The sequence below is a fragment of the Phocoena phocoena genome, chromosome 3 (assembly GCF_963924675.1).
Source record: "Phocoena phocoena chromosome 3, mPhoPho1.1, whole genome shotgun sequence".
Taxonomy (NCBI): Eukaryota; Metazoa; Chordata; class Mammalia; order Artiodactyla; family Phocoenidae; genus Phocoena; species Phocoena phocoena.
In genome coordinates this window covers 26211918-26231885 of record NC_089221.1, presented here as the reverse complement: position 1 = coordinate 26231885, position 19968 = coordinate 26211918, and the positions used below count along the sequence as shown (strand labels likewise).

Genomic DNA, 19968 nt, shown 5'->3' with positions numbered 1-19968 from the left:
TAAATGCCACCTGACCTTTTAAAGGAAAGGAAACCAAGGAGGTGGCTAAAAATGATCACTGAACACGAGGAATACTGAGGAGAGGAAGACTTTGGCAAATTAAGTAAACGAAAAGTACCATGATCAAGAGTGACTTAGGTAGGGTCTCTTACTCATGGAGAGACTGGTGGAAGGCAGTTACGTCCTTGGGTATTTATGGTAGATCAGAATTAAGGACTTAACTTCTTTCCCCTACTATTTACATAAAAAGCTGGTTTATTTGAAAAAATTATCAACCCAGACTGCCAATAAAGTGGCACTTAGGAACTATTGATATAATGGTAATTGACACCCATTCTGACCATCTGGAGGAACAAAAAACCCTGGAGGGTTTTTCTGATTAGCAAAGAAAAGTTACTTTTTGTTTGGTTGAATTTACTCAAATAGACCCCCTCAATACCAACAATGCTGAGAGCATTTCATAAGAGTTGGGCCACAATCCTAAGTCTTGGAAAGGTAGACTTCCTAGAACATTTTCATGGACTGGCAAGTTTTTTTATTATTATTATTATCATTATTTTGCTAGTAGCGTCTGAGAATGTTACCTTCCTGTAAGGCCAGGGTGCCCTGAGTACTAAGAGCATGCCTAAGACATGTCTGTCGTTTTCCTTTCCTTCATAACATGTCTCATAATCCATAATTTGCTTCTCAGCTGTCCACCAAGAGGGCAGGGGCCTTGTCTATTCTGTTTGTTACCATATAACCAGCACTTAGTTATGTCTGGCACATGAACGTGCTCAAAAAATGTCAGCTGGGTGAGTGAATGAATAAATGAATAAATCTCACACAGTCCAACCAACCTAAGGGGAAGAGGGGAAAAGAGGAAAAAAAAAAACCCTCACAAAAGTGAAGACGACAGTGATGGACAGGAAGAAAGATGAGCATCAGTTCCATCAACTGGGGGTAGACTCAATGCCAAAAAAAACCTGCCATCATTCAACAACTGGTGATACCTGTTCGGAGATTCAAAATACCTGAAAGATTTTAAATGAAAGTTAATATTAAAACAAAGTGTTCTCTGGAAGATTCATTTGCAAACAAGTTAATGAAAACTCCGTTACTACATCAAGATGTTAATAGGAGCCTAGCATTGTGATGTTTCAAGATGAAGTGGACTCTGCTGAATACACCAGGTGAACGTCTAGAGTCCCATAGAGGGAGCGTAGCACACTGATGACTTTTTCTTGAATGGTGTCAACTTGCTCAGAAGGACAGTAATCATCCAGACTTGACCTGGAACCAAGCAGAGAAAGAGAAAGGAAAAGAAAAATACACATAAATAGGATGAGATCATACTGTGAAGTGAGGAAAAGCCTGCATGTGTTGACTTCAATGTAAATTAGAAATGAAGAAGCTGTGTTGAATTTTGGTATAATAACTGTTGAAAGCTACTAAACGTTTACTCTATGTCAGGCGCATTACATGAATTATGTTCTTTAATCTTCTCAGCAACTCTATGAAATAGGTATATTTACCATCCCTTTAAAGGAGTCTGAAACAGAGAAAGATTAACCTGCACAGGCCACATACTAGTAAGTGTTGGTGATGGGATTCAGAACCATACAGCATGTCTTCAAAGCCTCAGTGCTTAATACTAGACTGTTGTTTCCCTGAAAGGGAGACTTTGCTTGGGAACACTGGGGATAATTATATTAGTGACTGGGCATCATGTTTCACATTCTTTTATTATGTGTACACTCAGGCTAGAAATTATGACGGTAGAGGCATTCCAACCGATAAAAGGGTTCTGCTTCTATAAACAATCTGCTAACCACACAAGCGTACAAGATCATCCAAAATGAAAGGTGCGGGTGTGCTGGTGCTGGGATTAGTCTCCTAGGTAGTATTAAGAGAAGAGAGTAAAGTGCGATGGGGCAGGAATCTGCATTTTGGGTCTTTCTAGAATCACCAACTGTAATTTGAGTGGCACCAGCCAATAACAATGTCGCTGATGATTTTAGCAGGATTAGTATCTAAAATGATTTTATCAGCGTCTCCTGGTTCTGAACTGGGCTGAGGAAATCCATTGGCAATCCCACTGGATTGGAAAATGGCATAGAAATCTTTATAGGAGGAAATGGAATTCGTTATCTAGCCTACTCCTTATCACAAGTATTTTAGACCTAAAGAAACAATCTGTAAGACTTCAGATGAGCTCATTTCATTCTATGGTGATTAGGTTATTTTTGAGGCTTGATGTAAACAATTTTAAATTATTAAATACTGTCTAACATACACATATGGATAAATGTCTACTTTAAGAAAGCAGGATATGTAAAAGTTTGATTTATTAGCCTTAAAAAATAAGGGGCATTTCAATGCTTTCACAACGATTTCTGGCTTCTTTAAAACAGTATTAGAGTAGCTCTTGATGGGAGCTACCCACAAGAGGGAGTTTTGGAAATCTGCAGGTACAGTTTTGATTGTCACAATGACAACTAGGGGACCAGGGAAGAGGGCAGGGCTGCTTGAGCGCTTGCAATATGCAGGATAGTCCTGAAATGTGAATATGAATTGTCCTGTGTCCTGTACAGTCTCCAAGGTCCACGGAGCACTTATATAAGTGAAAAACCTGTTTTTAATTTTTTGAGCCTAGAATTTAATACTCTTCTACATATGAACAAAGTATTTTTGAAAATGGATTAAACTAAATTTTCCAGGAATGCAAATACTCTGTGAATTGAGGGAAGATTGGACTTTAAGTTCAGAACTTTACCAAGAGGTTCTTGTGACTAGACTAACCATGTTGCCATGGCAGTGCTGTTCATGGTATTTGGGCAATATGACACACTGCATCTGTTGGCATTTTTAACAACTGCATTTAGTGACTCTTTGTAAAGATGCCAGTTTGGTGTGGCATCTTAATATATACTACTCTATTATCAATTACTTTCATTTCTCCTTTATGTTACGATTTTTTTGCTGCGTGGATATATGAATATATATTTAAATTATGTGTATAGGTAGGTTACTGCTATAAACTAAATGTTTGTGTGCCCCAAAATTACTATGTTGAAACCTAATCCCCAATGTGATTATATCTGGAGGTGGAGGTCTTTGGAAGGTGATTGGGTCATGAGGATGGAGTACTCATGAATGAGATTAATGCCTTTATTAAAGAGGTCCTAGAGAGCATCTTCACCCCTTCATTTTATGTGAGGTTACAGGGAGAAGATGGCTGTCTATGAACCAGGAAGCAGGTCCTCACCAGACACTGAATCTGCTGGTGCCTTCATCTTGGACTTTCCAGCCTATAGGTCTTCGAGAAATAAATTCCCGTTGTTTATAAGCCACCCAGTCTAAGATATTTTTGTTATTGCAGCCTGAATGGATTAAGACGATATCATCTATATATTATAAATGCTATCTAAATATATTTAAATTATGTGTATATAGATTAGATTATCTATGAATTTCATTCAGGATGGTAAAAGAATTCTCATAAATATTTCTCATAAAATATGTAATATTATTTGCCTGAGCATTTAAAGTACTTATTTTAGAAACTCAGTTACATACAAAATGAGTCCAAAGATTAACATAGAAAAGAAATTTTTATTAAATTGTTGTAACTATTCAGCACATTAGTACATTCAAATTTAAAACGTGGTAGCAGCTAAATATTCATCTGTAGGACACAGAAATGGGAATTCTTACGTTCAACTGAATAACATCACCAACTTCAAAGACAAGATTAACAGGAGTTGTATGTTGTTTGCCAACCATCACTAATAGGAAAGAGAAAATATAACACCTGAATTTCGAGCCGAGTAGGTAAAAAAAATTAGTAGGTAAGGACTACTGCATTAGTAATCATTAGATTCATCTACGGAGATGAATTAATTTCCCACTGCCGTTGTAACAAATTACTACAAACTTAGTGACTTAAAGCAAACAAATTTATTACCTTACAGTTGTGTTGGAGATCAGAAGTCCTAAAATAAAGGTGTTGTCAGGGCTGTAATTCTTCTCTAGGCTCTAGGGGAGAATCTGTTTCCTTGTCTTCCTGGCTTCTAGAGGTTGCATGAATTCCTTAGCTCAAAGCCCCATCCTCCATCTTCAAAGCCAGCAGTCTAGCATCTTCCAATCTCTCTGATTCTGACCTTCCTTGCCTTTCTCTTATAATAACCCCTGTGATTACACTGGGCTCACCCGGATAATCCAGGATAATCTCCTCAATTTCAAGCTCCTTGGGTGAACCAGACATGCAAAGTCCCTTCTGGCATATAAGGCAACATATTCACAGGCTCTGGAGATAAGGATGTGGACATATTTGGTGAGCCATTATTCAAGCTACCACACTTACCTTGCAATTGTCACTACAGTAGGTTTTGGCAAATTTTTTAGAATGTAATATACAGATTGAATAAGATATTCAATTTCTTGTTCTGTGCTGACATGGTGAGGAAGTTCTGAATAATCACAGGTTAGACCAGCCTGGTGAACCTGAAAACAAGACAATTAAAAATTACAAGGTAATGTTGTTTTCAGAAGATTCTTTAACCATTTATGGCCTTGCTGACAAATTTTAAATATTTTTGTGGATTAGGATTGTTTCTTCCTTAATAGTTTCCATGCCATAGCAGTTATTTATACTTTGAAGTTTTGGAAGAACTCGTCTGTACACCAGTTTGGGCCTGATGCCTTTTCTAGGAATAATTCTTTATTTTATGATTGTGGATTCATTCAGTTTATCTTTACTTCAGTCTATTTTGATAATTTACATTTTCTAGCAAATTGTCCATTTCACCTGGACTCTAAAAGCTAATATAAATTGGTACATAGTATTCTCACCTTACTTTTCTTTCAACAAATTATATTAACTTTTTATTTACTTATTTTTAACAGACTTTTAAAAAATTACTTTATTTTTGGCTGCATTGAGTCTTCGGTGTGGCTCATGGGCTCTAGAGCGCAGGCTCAGCAATTGTGGCGCACGGGCCTAGTTGCTCCGCGGCATGTGCGATCCTCCCGGACCAGGGCTCGAACCCACGTCCCCTGCATTGGCAGGCGGGCTTCCAACCACTGTGGCACCAGGGAAGTCCCTATTTACTTTTTTTTTTCTTTTTTGCGGTATGTGGGCCTCTCCCGTTGCGGAGCACAGGCTCTGGACGCGCAGGCTCAGCGGCCATGGCTCACGGGCCCAGCTGCTCCGCGGCATGTGGGATCTTCCTGGACCGGGGCACGAACCCGTGTCCCCTGCATCGGCAGGCGGACTCTCAACCACTGCGCCACCAGGGAAGCCCCCTATTTAATTTTTAAATACATGTAATGAGGACTACATTTAAAGCTTCAAGACGATACAAGGGGAAGACTTCCTCCTACCTTACTGAACCTACTGTTTTGAGTTTCTTGTGTATGCTTCATGTGTAACCATATATACTGATATCTTAAAACATGTGTTGTAAATATAAATGACTGGTGTTCCAGTCTTAGCACTAAACTAAATGTGCCTAAGAGCTAGAAACGGCCCACAGGCTGACATTTTGCAGCCTCTGCATTAAAGTTCTGAAAACTGGAATTCAAATATATTGTAGTTTTGCCTAGGGTACGTAAGTGCAAAGTATGGAAACAAACACTAATCTACTGTATTATTGGAGGCTCTGGATACACATCAAAGATTTAACTGGCAATCATCAGTCAATGCACTAAAAAGAGAGACTCTGCATGTTCTTTTCTACTAAAATGATCAAAACACCTAGTGTTCTAACCCTGCAGCTATGGGCACATTATATTTGATTACATAATCTGCTACCAAGCCTATGCCATCCTTTTTCTCAACAAACGATGTACAAAACCGCACCCCCTCCACCACCAGAATATTCAGATGCCATGTGATGACTAAAGTAGACCTGCATGAAGACACATTCAATAATATCACGTGAGCTCAAAGGAGTTTTAAACCCTAAATGTCTTCTATCATTCTTAATAATTGCCATTAAAAAAAAGGGTGAGTCTTGAGTTATCTCTGATTTAACCAAAATATTCTTTTGCTGGTATGTTTTATTCTTACAAAGTTAGCATTAAATAAATACATAAACTTCAGTTCAAATAAAGTGGTTTGATTATATTCCACAAAAAAATAAAACACTACAGCAAAACCACAATTTATTAAAGTAAAATAAACACCAGAAGTAAAAGAAGCAGAAGACCTGGAGGTCTCAGCTCTGGCACAAAATTTGAGAAAAGGTACCTGAACTTCAAATGGGAAAATTTATGCTTAAATACTACAAAATGATATAAAAATAAAAGAAATTATCATTAAAGGCATCTTCTTTTGACACAGCATTCAGATTGCTGTTGGCAAACAAACTTATACAGCTAATACAGTTAAGATGTGCTGGCCACAATGGCTTCTATTGTCCTTCTATTTGGTTTTTACAATCAGAAGTTTTCAGAGAGAGAGGAAAGAAAGAAGGGGGAAGGGAGTATAAAAATGAACCAACAAAGAATGAGCAAATGTAGAAATTTTCTTTTCTAAAAGAAATCTTTTCTCTGTCAAGGAGAGATCTGACCATAGGCAAAGTTAATAAATCCACAGTACTTTTGCTTCATACATAAAATTGGCAAAAGTGTGTTTTTCCTGGAAAACTTTTCCAGTGTTCTGGCTTCTAAAAAGTATGTATTTCTTTCACTTCTTCTTTTTTTTTTTTTAAATCCACTCACACTTTCCAGGAACACAAATAAAAGTGAATCACTTTAACAAAGAGCACATTTTTCTAGCCAGAAAAATGCCTTTCTTAAAGGGTCATTTTATACTTCAACGTAAGTATTTACCATTTCATAGTCTGGCGCTTCCATCCGTTTTTTCAAACTTTGTACCAGTGGAACTAGTGATTCCATTCTGGAAAAAAGCACCCCTCAATTAAACATCACAGTACCTCAACTTATAGTAGCAAATGAAATTTACCATTAACAATATGTTTCATACGATTCTTGGGAAATTAAAATTGTTCAAATATCATCTTAAAATATTAAGAAACAAAGGTTCCCTGCTGTTTTCTTTTCTTTCTTTTAAAATTTATTTAATTAATTTATTTTTGGCTGCATTGGGTCTTTGCTGCTGTGCACAGCCTCTCTCTAGTTGCGGCGAGCGGGGGCTACTCTTTGTTTCGGCGTGCGAGCTTCTCATTGCTGTGGCTTCTCTTGTTGCGGAGCACGGGCTCTAGACGCGTGGGCTTCAGTAGTTGTGGCATGCGGGCTCAGTACTTGTGGCTCGCAGGCTCTGGAGCGCAGGGTCAGCAGTTGTGGTGTACAGGCTTAGTTGCTCTGCCGCATGAGGGATTTTCCCATACCAGGGAACGAACTCACGTCCCTGCATTGGCAGGTGGATTCTTAACCACTGTGCCACCAGGGAAGCCCCTCCCTGCTGTCTTCTTACTTAAAAGATTACAGATTGTGTTAAAGGTTAAAAATTAGCACTCAAGAAACTGACATTTTCCTCTTCTTTAAAAATGGAAATTCTACTGTGACTTTAAAAATTATTTTGATCAGCAAGAAAACTAAGTGCCTTTAGCACCCTGTGATGAGAAAAGATAGTTTCCCAAAAGTTAAAAAAAAAAAAAATTAAGGACATATTTATTTACATATACAATTATAACTGGAAAAGTTTTATACTGTCTGATATAATAACAATGGTGCTTTTAAGTTATTTAATATAGATGGAACTCTTTGGAAGTCCTGATTAATTAGTGTTTCTAGTATTTTAATGTCACCTCTACCAATACCCACTTATCTGCTGGGAGGGAAAAAAATAATGACAAAAGGAAGGCATGGAGGCCTGTCTACCCACTTACCCTATTACTTCTCCCTTTCTATTAACGACACTTTCTGGGCTTCGGGACTCTAATCACCCACCTCTTCTATTTCCTTAGGAATAGTGAAGACTCCTTCATGCTGAGGGTCTGACCCTTTAGGGGCATGGTAAGTTTGGGGAGACGTTTCTTGTCGTCTGACTCACTTCTCCTTTGTGCTATCCTTTTTTTCCTCCAATTCCAGTCACAGTTTAAACTCACCACTGTTGTAGCCTTGTTGTTTCTTCAAGGCTGTGACAGAACTGCCTGCAGGTGGTGAAGAGCTAAGTGTGCTCAGTAGACAGGTGGGTTTCAGTGGAAGGTGGCTAGATTCAGGATTCTAAAGTTGTCAGGCTATTTTGTTTGTTTTGTTTCATTTAATTTTAAACTTGGCTTAAGACTTCACAAAATCACAATACAGTAGGTACTCTTCAATATTCCTGGGAAGAATCATGTCCTGTGACTTATTTCTATATCTCCATCTTCCATCATAATTTCAAAAAGGAGGGAATCATTTTTAGATCTAGCGCCCTATACTGAAGAGGAAAAAAGTGCCTGATCAGTATTTACTGATATGATTAATACTACTATGGTTTATTCTTCCATACCACTGCTTTCCTTAGTGACAATAAAGTTTTACGATACTTATATTTCAGGGATGTTTCTGAACATTTTATTTTTAAGTGAAAATTGCACTGAATATTTTAAATAGGTAATACACATAGCAAAAGAAGATACTAATTTAAAAAAAAATATTTATTTGGTTGCACCAGGTCTTAGTTGCGGCAGGCAGATTCCTCAGTTGCCGCTCGCCGACTCCTTAGTTGTGACATGCAAACTCTTGGTTGCGGCGTGCATGTGGGATCTAGTTCCCTGACCAGGGATCGAACCCGGGTTCCCTGCATTGGGAGCGCAGTCTTAACCACTGTGCCACCAGGGAAGTCCCAAGAAGATACTAATTTTTCAAAAGCAATTTAGAAAATTTAGCAATATATCTAGGATTAAATACAGTAGAGTTGGAGAAAAAAAAAAATTGAGGGTCTTACCTAGGATACGAAGCCCATTTCTGTACAGTTTCTTCATCATCACCATCACACAAATCAGCAAAAGCAGCTTCTAAATCTTCTAACTGATGAATTCGAGTATCAACACAATCTACCAAATCTTCCTTTAAACACATTGAAAGCCGAGATTATATAGTTACTCTTTCAAAAAAACAAGTGAAATCCCATTACAATGAAAATTTGATTCAATTAGTTAAAACGTAATTTTTCAAGTACTAACCATGGGCTTCCCCAAGAAACACACACCAAGATTGTGGACAGTTGTGTGCGAGTACTCCAACACCATGTAAGCTATTATTAGATATGTGATAAATAGACAAACACAAAAGAAACAAATGGAGGATACCTCTGTCAGGTCGGTACCAGGCTTTTTAAATTGGTACAGCTCTTTTAAGATTTTGTACTCCTCCTGGAAAACAAAACAAAAAATCCATATACTAGAAAAAAGGTTAATTTTTCAATGATATGCTTTAAATAAAAAAATGGCTGTGATACAAGAACATCTTAGATAATTATTTAAAGGTTAGTCAGGGAAAATCAGGGAATATGTATAATTCATATTTCACTGTAAATATTACCACTTCTTTAGTGTAACTCTATCCATCTGGGCATGACAAGAATGTGTAAAAATTAGCTATGGAAGAAGACTTAATGGCTAACAGGTAATGAGATGAAAATATTTCTAATAATATTCTACTCTATAAATGGATACATCCTAGGATCTGAACATATTTTCGCTATTTATGGGAAATATACATATCTTAGTAACAACAACAAAACTCTCCATGTTCACTTTGCAGCTCTTTCCCTAGCCACAGAAGAGAGCTCTGGAGTACAAAGGCAATCCTGGAGGCAGACGCAATGCAAGGATTTTGCAGGAGAATGTCTCCGCTTATTCAGCACAGCCAGGCAGCCCCACTATAGGTAGGTGTATCTGGCCCCAATAATCCTGTTTGGGAGCATTGTCAGGCAGGGGTTACACATAAGGCCTAAAATTCCTTAAGCACAAAGCTGTGCACTGCCCTCGTCATAACAATCCTGTGAGCTGGGTGTGATTATTATTTCGATTTTATACTTGAAGAAACTGTGGGTCTGAAAGGTTAAGTAATTTTCCCAAGATCATACAGCTAATAAGCAGAAGTAACAAACAGAACTTAACTCTTTCTGACTTCTGAACATGTTTTTTTAAGAAATAGCTATTAAACTGTAAGGTATAATACATGCTCTTTTCAAAAAGTTCTACAGAACCAAAGGATATAGAGGAAACAATATCCCCACTTTCTCAAGTTTCCTTAGAGCACAGGAAAAGGAATAACTGTCACTAAGTTTCTTATGTAACCTTTTAGAAATTCCCATTACAAGTATTTGGTGAGTTTATTTGTAGGATAAATTCATAAAGTCAGGTTTTTTAGCTTCCAGGTATGCCCATTCTCATGTTTTCTAAATATTTCTAAGGTCATTTCATAATTCTGAATGCTGGTAGTTATAGTCACTGGTCCATATACAATAGTAGGAAAGAATCAGAGGGCAATTTTTCCCCCTTACTGCAAAAAGCTGGGAGAGCACTCTAGTTCCCCCATTCTTGATCCAGACTGCACTACAGTTGACCCTTGAACAACATGGGTTTGAACTACACAAGTCCACTTATACATGGATATTTTTCTGTATATTGGAAATGTTTTTGGAGACCTGCAACAATTTGAAAATATTTGCAGACCGACTGTATAGCCTAGAAATATTGAAAAAATTAAGAACAAGTATGTCAAGAATGCATAAAATGTACATAGATACTAACCTATCCTTACATAGACACAAGATGAATGATATTACTATAAAATTAATAATGGGTTAGTTTTCCTACTGTTTTACAACTTTGCTTTCAAAGAATTACATTACTGTACAGTATGCCCCTCTCTCTCCTAATTGGAGAAACTGCATATCATCTTATCACATAAGTGGTTTTTAAAAAAATATAACAATGTTTCCAATACTGTACTATGAATATGACTGTAATACTGTATGTCATAAAATTTTTATAACGAGTCATTCATTAGCACAGAGGCTAGGCTACCGTGAAGCAATCATGTCAAATTACACTAGGCTACTGTAAAGCAATCACATTGCTGCTTCCTCATTATCAATGCATGAATCGTTATAACTGTAAATAAATATGACTTTGTCGCATTATCTTTTCATTTTTGATATCTAGTGCTAGTAATACGTACAACAGTGTTTTGTATCATAAGAGACAATACTGATGTAGGTTCATCTTATTAACATGATATAAACTTATGGTATTGATAAATACAGTACAGTACTGTCAATGTATTTTCCTTATGATGTCCTCAACATTTTCTTTTCTCTAACTTACTTTATTATAAGAATACAGTATATAATACATATAACATACCAGTATGCGTTAATTTACTGTTTACATTATCAGTAAGGCTTCCGGTCAACAGCAGGCTATTAGTAAATTTTGGAGGAGTCAAAAGTTATACCTGGATTTTTGACTACGCAGGGAATCAGCACCTCTAACCTCTGTGTTGTTCAAGGGTCAACTGTACATTCTCCAATTTTACCTATTTTTAATCAGTACCTATTAAAGATCTTTGATAATTTAGATAAATCACAATGGCTTCCGATATGCACACAGAACAAAGAGTGTAAATTGCAACATCACTGTCATGAATCAAATACTGAACTTAGGTAGAAAGAAGACAGTTAATTTGAATCCCCAAAAGAACCAATCTGGAACAACCTCCCATATGTTAAAGTAAGCAGTTATATGTGCTCATAAAATGCACCTGGGAATGCTCACTTGGATCATGAATTTACCAGTTTCTTAAAGGCACACATAGTTCTACCTCAGATCTGTGCATACTAACAGTGGCTCGTGATTTTCATTTAAGATCTGATGAGGATGGGGCTTCCCTGGTGGTGCAGTGGTTGGGAGTCCGCCTGCCAATGCAGGGGACACGGGTTCGTGCCCCGGTCCAGGAACATCCCACATGCTGCGGAGCAGCTGTGCCCGTGAGCCATGGCCGCTGAGCCTGCGCTCCGCAACGGGAGAGGCCACAACAGTGAGAGGCCCGCGTACAGCAAAAAAAAAAAAAAAAAAAAAGATCTGATGAGGTACCTGAAGGATCACAGGACTGAATCATTAGCTACAAATCATACATGTGTAATCAGGCACCTCAATGTTCAGTGAAAAATCTGTCACATGGGGATTGTACATACATAGAGTATCTCTGGGAAGATATACCAAGAAACTAGCCATGGTATTTGTTTCTAAGAAACTGGGGGAATGGAGAAGGAGTAAGAGAGTAACATATACACTTTTTAACGTATACACCTTTTTGTACTACAGCTGACCCTTAAACATCATGGGTTTGAACTGCATGGGTCCATATGTGGCGTTTTTCCGTGAATATATACTACAGTTCTACACGATCCATGGCTGGGTCAATCTTCAGATGTGGAACCGTGGATACCAAGGGCCCAGTACAAAGTTATACGCACATTTTTGACTGTGCGGAGGGCTGGTGCCCTAACCTCCATGTTGTTCAAGGGGCAACTGTATATGATTTTATTTTTTTCAACCACCTGTGTACACACTACCCCAATTAATAAATGCAAAATAACACTATCTAGAGCAGGGATTAGCAACCTATGGCCTACAATCTGTTTTTGTATATCCCTCCAGTGGGTATAAAAAAATTGAATAGTATTGACAATTTTAAAGGGTATAAAAACAACAAAGAATATGTGACAGAGACCACATGGGGTCCCCCACAAAGTGATTACTATCTGCCTGTCTGCCAAAAGTTTCCTGATTCCTGATCTACAGAAATTTCATACAATTCTCCAGAGCCACGTTTTTAAAATACCACATTTGGGACTTCCCTGGTGGTCCAGTAGTTGGGACTTCGCCTTCCAATGCAGGGGGCGAGGGTTTCAATCCCTGGTGGGGGAGCTAAGATCCCGCATGCCTCGTGGCCAAAAAACCAAAACATAAAATAGAAGCAATACTGTAACAAATTCAATAAAGACTTCAAAAATGGTCTACATCAAAAAAAAAAAATACCCCATTTACCTGAGTGAACATTTCTTTGAAGGGATTCTTGACTGAAAAAAAATCTAAGTCAATATCTAAAACAAATGCATCCCCTTTCTCCAAAATTTTCAGGATTTCTCCAGTGCTGACTGAAGTGTGGCATTCTTGGCTTTCAGAAGAACATGAACATGATGGTTGTAGACAAGTTTGGTCTCTTCTCTGTGTCACTGAGTCATCTTCCAGTCCTTCTGAACAAGATTCACCATGAGTAGAGGCAGTGTTCTCTGCGTCCTCCAGTGCTAGCTTTGGCTTCTTAGCAGAAGACACTGTGTCATTTTCTTCTTGATTGTTGCAGAGTTTATAAGGTTTCACCATAATTACATCCAATTGTAAAGGTTTTTGGTTCTCTAGCTGGTCTTCAGTTACATAAAGACCATCACTTAGAAAGTAATGATCTGTACTTGTAACCCTGGATCAGAGGAAAAAAATATTTTAAAGACGAAAGGACAAATTAGCTGACATTTCATATAGAATTTCAGAAATACAAGGAAGGACATATTTGACAAAAACTGGAGAGCTGTCTCTAATATTTGTACTTTCTGTTCTTCTATGGAAATAGGGTTCCCCAAATTTTTAGCTGGGCACACAACTGCCCAAAGTAAAGACCATATTTCACAGTCTATCTTGCAGCTGGGTGTGGCCATTTGACTAAATTCTGGTCAAAAGCCGTGAGTGGAAGAGAAGTGTACAGAGCCTCGCCCTCCCCTCCCCATCGACTGGCATGTGAACAAGGTGGTGGCAAGCCCCACTTGGACTCTGAGGACAAAGGTGATACTCTAGAGACGGGGGAGCAGCAAGACAGAACACACTGGCGTTCTCCAAACTGTAGGGCTGTCACATTGGCCCTGGACTGTGTGTGGTCAACTCTAACATGAGAAAGAAATAAATGGTCCTGTTTAGCCAGTGCTTTGGATCTCTCTCATACCAGCTGGATCTTTACCAAAAAAATCACCGAAGAGAAAAATTATATCTGGAAATAATTTAAAATAATAGAAACTCCCTCTGACATATTTCAAAGCTTCATTAAATTTTATATAACTATAATATTTTAATATGAAAAGCAACAAAAAAATCTTGTGCATGTACAGAATGCATTTCACAAGTTGTAGATTTCTGATTTTAGACATATCAGCATGTTCTTAGCTTTTCAACTATTATTATGCCTTGGTAAGTACTTTGAACAGCAAAACCAAATGCTTCTTCCAGAGGTAGGATCTACCCAATTAAAATAATGGTTAACATTTATTTCCCACCCACCCTCCTCTAGCATATACAGCCTTAAGTTTAAAAAGATTCAGTTTTCTAAGAAAAGATTAATGACAATAAAACTAATGTCCAAGATTATTAAAAACTGTACCATCCTAAGAAAGACAAAGGCTGTATCCTCCAATCTAAATCTGTATTCTTCTTTAATAAGGAACATTTTACTTTGTTCACATCTGTACAAACACATACATCTCAGACTGCATACCTATATGTGTGTCTTTTCCATAAATTTTTATTTGCAGGATTAACTAAAATCATGAGATAATAAAAATCTTCCTAATATTGTCATTACACATTGAGTATCAAATGTCTGTTTCAGATTGCTCAAAATTAATTTGATTTTGCAGAAACCTGTTACAGGTTAAATTAGGCCTACTCACCAAAGTACTTAATAAAAACCCTACCACTCTTTCATATAAGCCAGTATTATGTATAATATTTGTATGTGGAGCCCTATTTAATTTGTTATTATATCCTCAATAAATACAATTTTTATGTATACACAGAAAAGTTACTTGTCCAATTGATAAGAACATACAAGAAAAGTTAATTGTATCATTAAGGATAAATCAGAAATAAAAAGTATCATTTTCAGTGAGATAGACTGTATTTCATTTTCAATGTATTGCCATTTCATCCCACTATCCTTCAGGTTCTAGAAAGTCATGATTCCACTGCTTAAAACATTCATCCCATAACAAGAGAATTTAGAAAGCTAAGAACATTCTGATACTTTTAAAGATATTACAGTATCACAAGCTACATAAAACATTGGTTAAATAGCTTATACACCAAAAATAATTGCATATGTAACTCAAGTCAGAGAATGCTGCTATTTAATTTAGATTAGGTAATTATCTAGAGCTCACCATATTAATAAAATTAAAACCCCAAATCTACTTTTCAGCCACGGAATTTATAAAAAGACCAAAGTGAGATAATTTTGCTTTTTCATTGCAAATTGTTAAATTCAGCAGACAAAAGTTACATTGGAAGGAAATAATAAAATGTTATCATTAAATATATAAGTCTATAAGGTACTTCAATGATTTAATGGAGTTAGTCATCAATGGAGCCAGGTTTCTAGAGGAGGAAGATCATGTTATTCAAAAACAATCATGTTGGGGCTTCCCTGGTGGCGCAGTGGTTGAGAGTCCACCTGCTGATGCAGGGGACACGGGTTTGTGCCCCGGTCTGGGAGGATCCCACATGCCGCGGAGCGGCTGGGCCCGTGAGCCATGGCCACTGAGCCTGCGCGTCCAGAGCCTGTGCTCCGCAACGGAAGATGCCACAACAGTGAGAGGTCCGCGTACCGAAAAAAAAAAAAAAATCATGTTGTTTGACTAGCAACAAAATACAAATGATGTGTGAAAAAGATTAAGAGACTTGCAAATTTGTTCCTGGTGTTTCGAGAACTCTTTTTGGAAGAGTTGAGGGCTAATCTGACCCCATTTTTGTGTGGAGATACTTATAAGTTATTACAGGGACCTAAAATCAGATAGAAGAAGTAGTCAATCCCTTTCATACTCATAAATACGAGGAAATTACCTGATTGTTGTGGTCGAAGTGTCTTTGCCTACTAAAAAATGATGTCTGCCCTCTCTGATTTGCTGAGCCCATGTGGGATGAAGCCATATTACATGGGAAAAATGGCCAGCATAAACTGCAGGTATAATCCAATTCTCGATACTTAATTCTCTGCAAAGAAATAGAGAGGAAGCATGAAAACTGTTAGTAAGTAGGTTTTTCCAAATGTAATTTCATTCAGAACAATATTTTAAGACAGTAGGTCTCCAAGTGGGGTCCAAGGACCCTTGCAGGGGTTCCTGCGACCTTTTCAATGTAACTAGTTCAAAACCATTTTTCTAAGAACACCAAGGCACTATTCCCCCTTTTCACTGTATTGACATTTACACTGACAGTACAATGCAATGGTGGTTGATGTCCTAAGATTAATCAAGGGAAAGGCACCAAACTCTACAAGTAGTCACTGTATTCATCACTACCAAGCACCAGTGTCCCACACCCGCGTCCAGTTTCACGTGAGAAAGTCTTTCATAATTTTATTAAACTTTGACCCTGAGTATACGTTTTAAAATAACCTGTGTGGCAAGATGGGAAGTGCACAGCAAGCACTTCTGTTACGGATTTTGAAGTACAACGGTTGTCTCAAGGAAAAGCACTTGTAATTGAATTGCAAGCTGAACACCATTTTTCTTGAAAGGAAGACTGACTCATAAACCATAGTTGTTCAGACGTGAACCTGAATTGCTGGATTCTACTTTCCAACTAAGCTTTAAGAAATGACCACTTGTCAAGTTTTGGTATAGTATTAAAGAATATTCACAATTAACTGAAAAGGCTATGAAAATACTCTTCATATACCTCCACCAAAACAACATATGGTAACGGACTGAATGCAGAATCCGAGAATCCAGCTGTCTTCTATAAAGGCAAATATTAAAGAGATCTGTAAAATTTAAACATTGTGGCTTCCCTGGTGGCGCAGTGGTTGAGAGTCCGCCTGCCGATGCAGGGGACACGGGTTCGTGCCCCGGTCCAGGAAGATCCCACATGCCGCGGAGCGGCTGGGCCCATGAGCCATGGCCGCTGAGCCTGCGCATCCGGAGCCTGTGCTCCGCAACAGGAGAGGCCAGAGCAGTGAGAGGCCCGCGTACCGCAAAAAAAAAAAAAGAAAGAAGAAAATATATTTGTTTTCCATAAAAATATCTTATGTTAACATATAAAGTCCTATTATTTTGAAATGAATTAATATCTTAAACATTTCTCAGTTTTAATTTCAAATATGGTAAATATCAATAAATATAACTCACATTAAAAAAAACTCAATATTTTTAAGGGTGTACAGGAATCCTGAGATTAGAAAAGTTTAAAAACTATTATTCTATGACTAACTGTACAGTCGTCATACCTGCTTCATAATTCTTTTTAATTTCTAAAATATAAAATCTCTAAATATAAAAGAGAGTAAGGACAATGGTGGAGCTACCACATTTCTTTAGAAATTAGTTCTCTGAGTTTTAGTTTTAGAGTCAACTAAAAGAAATGCAGTAGGCTAAAATTAATTCACACAAGCATTTATATTTTAATTTTATATTACAACAGGATAATTACTGCTATGTAACTTTTCATTTTATACAAGTAGGCTATATTGTAACAAATACATAAGTAAAGAGACAGTGACACGATTTCAGGGAACTATATCACTGAAGCGAGGTCAGTAAGTCACTATTTAGAGATACACTAGGTATGTCTTTCCTGAAGAATGGACTACAAAATTTCACGTCCACCTCTATGATTCTGTATAACTGAAAGTCAATAGGATTTGTGACCTGAAAAGAAACAAATTGGGAGGTTGCAGGGACTCAATACTGGAAGAAAGGATACACAAATTAAAGATGCATTGCTTATACAATTATTGAACTATGTGTTCAAGACACATTTTCTTATGCCTCCGTAACCAAACTTTTTTTTTTTTTTTTTTTTGTGGTACGTGGGCCTCTCACTGCTGGGGCCTCTCCCACTGCGGAGCACAGGCTCCGGATGCGCAGGCTCAGCGGCCCAGCCGCTCCGCGGCATGTGGGATCTTCCCAGACGGGGGCACGAACCCGTGTCCCCTGCATCGGCAGGCAGACTCTCAACCACTGTACCACCAGGGAAGCCCCACCAGACTTTTAAAGGGGTAAAGAAGAGTGAACTGGCTTAGGTAATTTCTAAAGTCTCCGAGTTCTAAAATTCTAATTCTAAAGCAGAGGCTGGTAAACATTGGCTGGGCCACCTGTTTTTGCAAATAAAGTTTTATCAGAACACAGCCACTGACGCTTGTTTACGTAGTGTTTACAGCTGCTTTCACACCACAAAGGCAAAAATAAGTAGTTGCAACAGAGACCATATGGCCAGCAAGCCTAAAATATTTACTATCTGGTTCGTTAAGAAAAAGTTTGTCCATACTTGTTCTAAATAAAATAAAAAAGGCAAAACAAAAGCAAAACTCATGAGCTTAGCAAAGACTATTTCTCTTAATTGCTTATCATCTACTGCAAATTGTATTTCAGGTGCATAAAAGATCATTAACAAAAATCACATTTTACCCGAAAAGTGTTTCCTTATCAAATACAGTGTCAGCTGGCATATTCACAGGAATAAGGAGGTCTGGATGTGAATCAAAATGCACAAAACTTATATTACTTGCAGGAAGATGCTTTGAGCCAATGGCCCGGTATATAAAGGGCAGAACCTGTAAAAGACACATACATGCACACATTCAGAATTGGTACTGAATTCATGACCATACACTCAATTGCAGACTGAAAAACAATGCTAAACATAACTGCACATAATCTGAAGCACACCAAGTTGTTAAAAAGTAGGGAAATATTAAATTTGTTCATTGCACATGGTTTAGACAATCATCTCAAGCTTTATTTTTTCCTCAGAACTTCCAAATTACACCTCCAAAGGCTTTAATGGGCATCTCTCACCACCATGCTGCCTCCACCTCAAACACAAAGATAATGTGGGGAAACAGGCAGGACTGGTACTCAGGAAAAAACTGCTGGTTAATACCCTCTCTGGCATTAAAGATGTGTTCAAGCTACCTGGGTCTCTGGCTCTTTTCCACACCTTTAGGATGGTGGTGCAGGGCTATGTCGTCTATAAGGCTCTTTGTCTTGTTACGGTCTCTAGAGTTCTAAGTTTAAGACTGAATTTGAAAGCACCACCTAACCCATGCTTGCTCTCTCAGACACATACACACCGTCTCTAGGTCCTGAGAGACCCAACTTCCTTCCTATTCTCTTTACTTTATTCATCCACAAACCTGGAATCACCCTCTTCCTCTTTCATAGCCAGAGCATTCTCAAGGCATATGAATGCTATTAAAAAAAAAAAAAGTCTTAGACCACGGGACTGTCTCGTAGGCTTCCAGAAATCTAGATTAGGGCACCATTTTAGCTATTCCAAAGTAGCACTACCTCAGAAACAGAACATATCTTTAGTGTGTATAAACTCGGGGCACCCTGTTAAAAGATTTAGGCACACACTACGTACACAATAATACTAACGGCCCTATGAGTGCTACTTTGCACCATTTCACAGGTGACAGTCCACATTCTTAACAAAAATCTCCCGGCTACACAGCAGGAACGTGTAGGGAGGCCGGGAGACAGTAGGAAGCCTGCGTCAATGCGCAGGTTGAGGACTCGGGGCTGTGCAGTTACACTGCCCGCGTTCGACTCCCGATGCCACCAGAGCCTCGAGTGTTAGAGGAGTTGCCCGACTCGTAGTAAGCCCCCCATAAACGTCAGCGCCTATTCTTCCAAGCTAACCGTTCTGGTGTTTTCCCCACAGCAATGCAACTCGCGTGGGTAACTAACGCTGGTTATCTCTCTGGCCTCCGATGGCCAGGCTCCGCCGCCTCCTTGGTCCTCGCGCGATTCTGCCCCAGGCCCGGCAGCCGCCCTCTCACCTCCTGATGATCCTCCACCACCCACACCGGGAGCTCATGGTAGCGCCGGAGCCGGGAGCACTCTCCAGTGAACTCGCTCATATTTTCGCTCGAGGCAGCGTTCCAGCGAGCTGGACTCAAAGAGGTTTGAGCTGCGACCCCGCCTCCTCGCCCGACAGGAAACGCGCGCTCACCCGGTTGTGGTTCTGGATTGGAGGACGT

At 38.5% G+C, this 19968-nt stretch overlaps 1 protein-coding gene across 1 annotated transcript; it reads right to left on the bottom strand.

The window, feature by feature from the left end:
- Window positions 1–237: 237 nt before the first annotated feature.
- On the bottom strand, window positions 238–19932 carry C3H5orf22 (chromosome 3 C5orf22 homolog). The gene is made up of 9 exons (XM_065875006.1): window positions 19768–19932; window positions 18392–18537; window positions 15828–15977; window positions 12993–13422; window positions 9243–9305; window positions 8879–9000; window positions 6817–6883; window positions 4346–4485; window positions 238–1272 (listed from the first exon to the last, which is right to left on the bottom strand). The coding sequence occupies exons 1-9, from the start codon at window positions 19846–19848 to the stop codon at window positions 1140–1142; spliced, it is 1332 nt and encodes a 443-aa protein (XP_065731078.1). The 5' UTR covers window positions 19849–19932; the 3' UTR covers window positions 238–1139.
- Window positions 19933–19968: the final 36 nt, after the last annotated feature.